This window comes from Gadus morhua, chromosome 5, assembly GCF_902167405.1.
Source record: "Gadus morhua chromosome 5, gadMor3.0, whole genome shotgun sequence".
NCBI classification, from domain to species: Eukaryota; Metazoa; Chordata; class Actinopteri; order Gadiformes; family Gadidae; genus Gadus; species Gadus morhua.
In genome coordinates this window covers 8,080,806-8,090,805 of record NC_044052.1, presented here as the reverse complement: position 1 = coordinate 8,090,805, position 10,000 = coordinate 8,080,806, and the positions used below count along the sequence as shown (strand labels likewise).

At 49.2% G+C, this 10,000-nt stretch overlaps 1 protein-coding gene across 1 annotated transcript in view; it reads left to right on the top strand.

Moving 5' to 3' along the window:
- The window catches only part of LOC115544035 (AT-rich interactive domain-containing protein 1B-like), a 175,473-nt gene that overhangs the window by 114,019 nt on the left and 51,454 nt on the right, over window positions 1-10,000 (top strand). The window contains 1 exon segment of the mRNA XM_030356787.1: window positions 9,849-10,000. This exon segment is cut by the window's right edge and continues 272 nt beyond it. Within this exon segment, the coding sequence (XP_030212647.1) occupies window positions 9,849-10,000 (152 nt within the window).

Below are 10,000 nucleotides of genomic sequence, written 5' to 3'. Positions count from 1 at the left end.
TGGCATGCACGTTTCATGTCTCCAAAGTGGCAGCGGGCCCAGAACAGAGTAGTAGGTACGGTGTTAGCTCGCGTAGCGCCGGGGATGAGTCGGCTAAATACAAAGGCAGACAGAAAAAAGACGGCCGTGGGAGACACAATAGCACAAAGCTACAGAAGACTAGGCTCCTCTGATGTTCCTCTTTACTCGCACCTCAGCTTCCACCATTATTCTCAAGCTCCCTCTCTACTGCCTCTCTCTCTCTCTTTCCTAAACAAATACCCTTTGCATCGTTTCCACCGTACGCTTTTGTCAAAGTCATCTTCTCATACTCTGCGTTCAGAGTAGAATGGCAACACATGGATGCAGTGACGGGAGGCTAATGCATACTTAAAAGGAAACGTTTCACGACAACATACACACACACGGCCTCTCCACCGCCACCCCAGTTCCAACAATAGAAGCAAAAAACAGTTAGCCTAGCTACTAGTCAAACCCGAGCAAGTGTATGCGAACCGTTGCCTTGACACCACGGAAGCCATGCGTGGCATTCATTTTTACCACCGTCACTGAACCTATAAAAGTGTGTCGTGGCTCAAAAAGGCACTTACTCTGCACAGAAGCCGCTTAAAGAGAATCTTCAATGGCCCCCGTTATTGACACAGCCTTGTGCTCTACCGCCTTTCAAAAACACCACATAAGCAGCTCTAACGGATGAGGTAACCACTTTTAAGAGATTACATTTGTAATCACAGCCATTTAGATGGCAACAAGACCGGTGGGATGGAAGGAGCCAACAATGAATCTCAACGGCATGACTGAGCCATTGCTAGATTTTATACACTCATAGCGTTGTAAGGACCCCGGCCTCATCATCTGTGTGTAATGTAAAGCCATCACTGTTAGATTGATAAATGAGGTAGAAACCAAGAAGCAATCCAGCACTGACACTATTCAAACATTCCCGGCGTCTCGTCGTCATATTCATTTTGATGACATAAAGATGGACCGCATAATGCGGCGGAGCTGAAGACATTGAAGTAGCCGTTGTCTGTGGGCAGATTAGCTAGGGAGAAGCAGTGGGGCAGTGGAGAAGTGGGCGAGAGAGTAGGAGAATAATTGAGAGGGGGAGAGAAAGAGAGCGAGAGAGAGAGAGAGAGAGCGAGAGAGAGAGAGAGAGAGAGAGAGAGAGAGAGAGAGAGAGAGAGAGAGAGAGAGAGAGAGGGAGAGGGAGGAGAAAGAGAACCAAGACGTCGACAAAAGTTAGGCGAGTTTGAAGTGCAGAGGAGCTGGGGCGTCTCAGGGTGGACTGTCTCGCCTTTCACACAAGACACCCTCCCGCACGCACGCACACACACACACACTCACACACACACACACACACACACACACACACACACACACACACACACACACACACACACACACATACACACACACAAACTCGCACACACACTCGCACGCGCATGCACCCCTCGCCCCCTCCTCCTCCAGCGATGGCCCTGTCGGTGTGCCAGGGTGGGTGATTACCGGCGCTCTTCCCCAATTATGGGCTGATTATTCCGCTGAGCTCTAATTGACTGGGGAGATATGCAAATGGCTGTCATTTGGGATGATAAAGGATGCGGGGCTGGATGCCCCTGCATTATTTAGCTCCGGCTGTACGCCGCGTGAAGGATGTGGCATGCGCTTTAATTGCTGAGGAGAGAGAGGTTAAGCTGAACGAGCAGCTGAATTAGAAATGAGGAATTTGGGCCCCCCTTTATTTATTATTTTACCCATGTTGTTGTTGTTGTTGATGTCGCCCATTCTTCTCGTTGGTCTGTCTCTCTCTCTCTCTCTCTCTCTCTCTCTCTCTCTCTCTCTCTCTCTCTCTCTCTCTCTCTCTCTCTCTCTCTCTCTCTCTCTCTCTCTCTCTTTCTCTCTCTCTGTGCAGTGGAGTGGAGAGGTGAAGTGAGGGGTGGGTGCGGGGGGGATGAAATGATAGGAAAGCACGCTGAAAGGCCATAAATAAAAACATTAGCAAGGCCAATAAGTGCAGAACAAATAGGTGGCAGACTGGATGAGAGTATGTGTTTGCGTGTGTGTGTGTGTGTGTGTGTGGGTGTGTGTGTGAGTGTGTTTGCGTGTGTGTGTGTGTGTGTGTGTGTGTGTGTGTGTGTGTGCCTGTGTTTATGTGTTGGCGGCAGTGTTCAACTCCATGAGATGTCAACTTATGCATTAACAAAAAGTATTACGGGCTAATACAAAAAGAGAAAAAAAGCTCACAGCGCTCTGCCGCCTGCAATGTTTCAAACAGAAGAGGCGCCCATTTAAATACTCGCTGCCGGCCAGCATACCAATCATCTCGCTTCTCTGTGGTCGGGGTCAGAGTTGCTACTGTTTTGGCGGGGGGGGGGGCAGGGGGGAGGGTTATGGACAGAATTCGGGTTAGGGTTAGGGTTAGCGGGGGGATGGCAAGTTGTCCATGAGTCTTCACGAGGAAGCTGTTGGTTTAAGCGATGTGGCCTCGGCTTGGCAGCGCTATCACGGGGGGGGAATCTGAGGGAAACTCAACACTAATCCCCCAGTCCCCCCCCCAACCACCACCACTCACACACCCACATACCCACTCGCTTTGGAGACAAGCACTGCCAGATTTGGGGCGTCTTTAACAGCTTAGGCGTAATAGGGCTTCAAATGGCCCTTTCAAAACCAACCGCCGCTGTATCTCCACATTACGCCTGGCTTAGGGGCCCGGGGGCAGTTATCATTCTGCTGAAGCTCCCTATCTGGCGGCATTGTAATAGTTGCTAATGCGCCTCTGTTAATACTACGTTAGCATTATGGCCCGGCTCCTGTACTTGGAATGTGCGTGGTGCCCTCAGACGTCGGTTTGACCCCGTGTGGCTAGTAGGGGGCAACGCTTAGCTAAGGAACATCCTGCTGTGTGTCCTTGACGTGTTGCAAAGGAAAAGGGCTTTCATAGTTCCTCTCGCCCTCTGAGCGGGATGTTGCAGGTATTATCTAGAGATTTTCTGGGCTTTGTGTTGCCGCCGAGAGGAGAATGTAAAAGTATAAAAAATTACAATTACTCTCCCCTGTCTTTGTGTCTCTTAGAAAAATGAGACGGAGAAACTTTGTCAAGCGCTGTTCAGTTTGTCCCCGGCTCGCCCTGTGTTGTAGGAAAAGAGAAAGGTTTAGCGAAATCGTTTTTCCTCACCAAACAAAGCGTTGTCGCGAGAGGTTCTGCATCTCAGTCACTAAATTGTTCTTGTGCGAGTAGCGTTGCCTTCTTGACTCGTTACTCTCCCTGGTTTATTAATATACTTGGTTCGTGTTTATCGTCTGTGGAGATGGGTTAGTGAACAATAATGGTTGTGGCTCTACACATGCCGTGCTTCATTATTCCATTATTCAAGCATATGGACTAATGGTATTGGATAGCATAGTCCTACTGCATATATATAGCAAGCTAGCTAATACAGCTCTGCTCTCAGTAGGATTCACAGGGATCGTGTCATGCTATATGCTCCACTATGCTGCGCTACGGGACCAGGTCCGATGTGATTTATTTATTCAGTCATTCATTCATTGTGTTACTGCAGAGAAGGCCGGCTTACCGAACATTGCAGACCAATTGAAAATAAATGGAAGTCAAGTGGGCGGTGTGGTTGGGCAGGGGAAGGGTGGGGGGGAGGAGGAGGAGGAAGGATGAACCGTTCCCTTCCAGGGCTCCTTGTTTGAAGTGGGACTGGTGTAGCTCAGCGGTCCATAGGGCAAGAAACCAATGTGTTGGAGGAGCACCAGATGGGCTTCCTCTTTGTGTGGAGCGAAGGTGTCTCACCATGCACCCGTTGTTCCAGTAAAACACTCCTCGCCTGGATTCGGCCGCAGGGACCTCGGACGATGGCTGGACCCGTGCTCTGTAATCTCTCAAACACAAACGCACACGTGCACCCACTCAGGCAAAGCCATATGAAAAGGCGTGCACATTCCCCAGGTACACCTTACCAAATCATATGTGAATCCTGAAACAAATGACCGGCTGACTCTCACCAAGACAGAAAACAAGACCGAGTTAAGGAAATCCCGATACGTTTTAGAGTTATTGGAGGTTTGTTATCTCAAGACTAGCTCATCAACATCTCAGCATCGTTTAAATAGAAAACGTACACAGTAATGCACAGAGGATTCTCAATTGGCTGGAAGATATAGTTCAGGTTGACCCCTAACATTCAGTAGAGGGATTTGCAGGAATTGGATTCCTGAGCAATAGGTGAATATCCTTGTGAGCGTATATAGGGTGTGTTTTGGCTACACGTAGCTTACCAAGTAACCTTTGTTCAGTCTTAATTATGGTAGCATTTTTATCATCATCTTCATGATCTATCGATGTTATCATTAATATCAATCTCTAATACGCAGTGTTGTCTATGATCATCATGATCCAAGCCGTCAATGTTGTTGTGGCTAAGTTAAGTTAAAGAAAGAATGTACATCTCCTTATCCGCTTTCTGGAATTTAATGAAGGGTATTAGTGGCAACATTCAACATGGGGCATCATTAGTATAGGCCTGTGTGGTTCAAATCACACAAACATGTGCATACGCAAGCAATGTCCTCCCTTGCCAGAATCGACACACACACACACACACACACACACACACACACACACACACACACACACACACACACACACACACATACACACACACACACACACACACACACACACACACACACACACACACACACACACACACACACGCACACACACATTCCCAGGCAAATAGGAAGCCAGCAGACACAGCAGTCCATTCAAGTTCATTTGCATTACATTTCATTTGGACTCTGCCTCAATGGACGGCTTGGGGGGAACAGAATAAAACCCATCTTTGTGTAATAGCATTTCCACTTAGTCCCCGACGCGCCGTAAAAGACGGCAAAGCATACAGCCGCCTACAGCCGATTACGCCAAGAAAAATAACACGCAGAAAAAAAAAGAACCAAAAAGAAGAAATAAATAAATAGGAGCGAGCCACGGACATTAGAGGCACCGGCCCTCAGGCCAACAATAGACGGCTATTAGAGGTAATTACAGTTTACATCATCTTATTTACCCAGAGAGAACAACGCAGAGTACAAATCTAGCGTCCAAGGCCTCTGAGGAACGGTTTCTGTTTTTTCTTCGTCTTCATTTTTACTCTGTGACGTTTCGTAAAAAATGGTCCATTAATGTGTTTTATTATTATGGATAATGGCTTTTACCACTGGCCCATTGAAAGAGGCTAATGCATGCATACGTAAATATGAACACGGCGCCTGTATTCTTATTTTAGATCTATGGATACTTTATGTATCGTTTATGCTGTGTTTATACAGCAGCTTGGACACTGTGTGCATTTTGTGGACGCACATTCCCATACCCAAATCTAAAAACACCAAAATGCTCAGATATATTTAAAATACTAACAGGCTTGCGAATGGAGAATATGCTTCTGTATTAGTTTGAGTGTGAACTTTAAAAGTGCACTCAAATTACATTTGAGTGCAGTAACTCCACATTAACTCCAATAACTCCACATTTCTTCATTAAAGGAACAGTCTGAGATGCCCAGATAGTGCTAAGCCTCTAGCTGAGTGCACAAAGTTGAAATTGTAATCCATTTCTCAATTCACCAGCCCTAAAGTGCAGTAGCGCAACCCTTGAGTGAAATAAGAACATGTTTACTGTTTGTTAGTTGATGCTAACATTTCCACTTAAGAATTGACCTTGTCGCTCACACTATTCATTCCTGTGTGCATGAGTCGACTATCCTTCTACGGGCATTTTATGTTTTTTTTTACTTAAGGATTTCAAAAACAGATAATATATATTAAAAAAATGTTTCCTCAACCGCTCGCAGAAAAAGTATGGCTATTGGATCTTAACAGAACCGCCTTAATGTCTGACAGTGTACCCTAACACTTTATCCTTTGCAGATACGTCACATTTCATTGCTTTTATCTCCCTGACAGGTTGGAGCCAGGAGCCCTGTGTGTGTCTCTCTCCTCTCTCGCCCCGTCTAGTGGCCCGGCTCAGCCGCCGTGACTCACTGTGTTTGGAGCTTGAGACTCAGTCTTCCGCTGAAAGGGTTAAACCTCTCAGCCGTGCTTACCGATGTCTAGGCATTGGCCCTGCGGAAGAAATGTTGCGACCACTCTGGTCGCCCTCCACGTCTAGACTAAGCACTTAGACCATGTGATTTCATATGCACATGCACACACACACAGGCACACACGCATCCTCTCTCTCTCTGCTACCCGAACAGCTTTGATGAATTCCCAGTGTGAAGCGGGAGCAGAGCAGGAGCTTCACCGCTGGGGTTGGGAGGAAGTGACAGCTCCCTGATTCACATTGACACACCATAACCTGCTGATAACGCCTGCTGTGTGGGTGGAGGGTGTGGGTGTGTGTATGGTGTGTGTACAAATGTGGGCGTTATGAGAAGAAATCAGCTAGGGTAAGGGTGTGTGTGTGTGTGTTTGTGTGCGTGTGTGAGTGTGTGTGTGCGTGCGTGCGTGTGTAAGTGTGTGTGTGTGTATGTCTGTGAACGCACTTTTGCCTCAGCTGTCCCATCCACAATGTCAGTGCTCAAGCATGTCTCTCTGTGACAGCCCAGCACAGAATGAGGCTGCCACACAGAAACACACGCACACGTTCACACACTCATGCTCGAACGCACAAGCACACACCAACACACATACACACACAACCCCCCCCACACACACACACCCACACACACACACACACACACACACACACACAGCAGTGAGCGAGCCTGGCAGAGGGAGAGAAATATGTACGTAGAGAAAATAAACGGCTACGCCAGCGAGGTGAGGGGTCACGAGCGACTGCCTCTCCAATGTTGTGTGAAATGTCTCGATGACGACCACGGACCATTATGTGTGTGTGTGTGTGTGTGTGTGTGTGTATCTGTGCGTCTGTGTGTGTGGTTGTGTGTGTATTTTGTGTGTGTGTGTGTGTGCGTGCGTGTGTGTCTATACGGTCGGGGGGTGCATTTCAAAGTAAGTGCTTATTATCACCTCAATATTTTTCTTATTATGACAATTACATGCTCCAGGAGCGAATTAAGCAATACAAGACACCAAGCGGGAGCGGTTGACAGCTATTTGGAGACTCAATGCACAGAGCAATTTGCAGCCCTGAGCCAAACAAATTGGATTTGGGCCACTTTGGATTGGGCCCCAGATTGTTGGGCGTTTGGGCCCAGCAAGCGGCCGACTGAATGGCTGTCTGGCTCTGCTGCTCTCCACATTACCGCTCAGCACGCACGCACCAGGTACCCCAATGCTCAGCGGGCCCAGACGAGCGCTGTGCTTAGAAACAGCGAGCCTGCGTGGCGTATTTACAGCCCGCGCATCGTGAAACGACGCGCGGGCGTCAATATGACATGACATGACTGTACGTACGACGCAGCGTTCCCGCACCACGGCTTGTAAGCACACGTATGACACGTGTTTTGTGTTCTCCGTGTAATGGGAAATAGATGGTGAGTGTTATCTTAGCGTGTTCTTCGTCGGATACCACTGGTGCGGCTATGGTTCTTAGCCACATTGCCTTACTCAAGTGGGTGTGTAATCCAAATGGCGCTCACGATCGCTAAGCAAATTACTGGTACCCACTTTTTCCCGCCCGTAAACTGCCACTGGAAACATTGGCAATGGCAGCGCAATTAGGAGGGAATGCAATTATTACCATCCATTCAGACAATTAGCCCATGGGTTAACAACCACGCTGTGCATCTCCACTAGCTAGCTCCCGTGTTATGAGAAAGCCGTCGCCATGGCTACCCCAGCCCGTCAGGAACCCGCCGTGTCAAATGGCACACTCCCTGGGTGGTCTCGCTGAGAATAACATCGCGGCACTATTGGTGGAGACAGCAGCACGCCGTACCGGGAGGCCTGATTGGCTGAGGATAAGGGGGGGGTGGGGGTGGGGAGGGGGGGGGGGGGGGGTGTAGGGGGGACGAGGGAGGGGGGGTCTCTACGACGGACACGGAGAGAGGGAGAGTGTGCTCGGCCTAGCGTGGGCAGATACAAGCGACTGGCAGGCCAGAGGAGCCTCTCTGCGGCGGCGAGGGGCTGTGACGGCAAACAAAGGATTGGAGCGCCGCCGCCGAGAGGTTCACCCAGCGGAGAAGCACCACAAGCCCGCGTCACGCCGCAGACAGACAGCTCGTCTGTTCCGCCGGCGGTGGCCCCGCTGACAGACGACCGCAGCAGTGGCTCGGCCTCGCTCGCTCTTTTAAAAATAGACCCCCCCCGTACGACGGCCTGGCGGACAGGCTGGCGAAAAGACGTGTGCGCACGGCAGTTAGCAGCATAGCAATATTGATTTGACTGCTGGAGTGTGTGCCCTGTCCTTGGGTACGTCCTTATGCCCGGCGTATCTTCTCATCTAGCTTTCTTATCTGTACTTGTGTATAATTAGATGAGTCGTTTTTTTTCATAAGGTCAGATTTTGAGGTCTCTTCCAATGGTTGCGTTGGAGGTGCTGTTGGAGGGAGAGTGCGTCCGTCTCAGAGAGGACTTGTCACTGTCAGGGCCCTGGGTCCATGGCTGAGGCAGCGGTAATGGGGGGAAGGGGTTAACGGGGCCAGGTACACAGCAGGTGGCGTCTGAAGCCCCCCATCCCCCCAAAGGTGCCCCCACCCAGAGAAACATACAGGGTCATGGCAGGGTGACTACCCCAGTGTGCCAATACAGCTGGGACACAGTCCGTCAGTCCGTGTGTGTGTGTGTGTGTGTGTCTATGTGTGTGCATTTGTGTTTGCGTGTGCGTGCTTGGGTGTGTGTGTGTGTTAAGAATAAGCCATCGCATCCAATTGCATCACATCTAGTAGTGCTCTCTATTCCTGTCCTCATCTCCTTCCCTGACTGCCCCCCCTTTCTCCACCTCTCACACTTGTACGCACACACACACACACACACACACACACACACACACACACACACACACACACACACACACACACACACACACACACACACCCAGACACACACAGCCAACCACACACCTACTTTATTTTTTCAACTCAAGTCCATATTCTGTCAGCATGATCGGTTGGGATTCCCTGGAATCAATTTAGTTGGGGAAATACCCTCTTAGCGGGTGCAGAAACACACACACATGCTTCCAAATACACACACACACACACAATGAAACGCACACACACACACACACACACACACCTCCTTGCTCACCGCAGGGAATGTGAGCAGTAATATGAGCTAACCCTTGGCCTGAATGAAGGCCCATTACCATTCACTGCCACCGCAGCAGGCAGGGGAAATGGGCTGTTCTGTGGCTAATGTTGGTCTCCTCAGCCGTATTACAGGCGCCCCATACGACCGCACCGCACCGCTGCTGTGTCAATGGGCCGCTGCCTTACAAGGGAAACAGGTGTAGACCTGATTGAGCCAAACAAAAGTAATCGAAGGAATTAAAACCTAAAATTAGATGGTTTACTTTCTACTTTTATACGTGCCTAAGTGGGTGTCTTTAAAAGTTATACGACACGGCATTCATAAACTTCTGGTGGTTCACTCAGTGTAAAAATCATTTCTCTTCTCAGGACATTCTGTGCCGTGCTAATAAGTGCTGTTCACTCACCGGAGCATCCGATGTTAAACCTCTAATTGATAATGAAATTGCAGTGTCCCTTTGTTTCTCTGTAATTTGCTTTAATTGTTGGAGCATTAGGGAGATTCTCTTTTGCATTAATTTAAAACGGCCTGTAGCAAGTTAGCTGTCATATCATGGCTTCACATCGAATACAAGTATCCTATGTTTAATTCACTCTTTGTGTTCTTATGCGTTCCAGGACCTGTCAGGCTCCATCGATGACCTTCCCACAGGGACGGAGGTCGTCCCTGGGTCTGCTGTCGCCGGGGGTGCTGGTGCTGCTGCTGGAGCTGGTGGTGGAGCTGGTCGCGATGGAGCTGCTGGTGGTGGTGGTGGTGGTGGTGGGGGTGG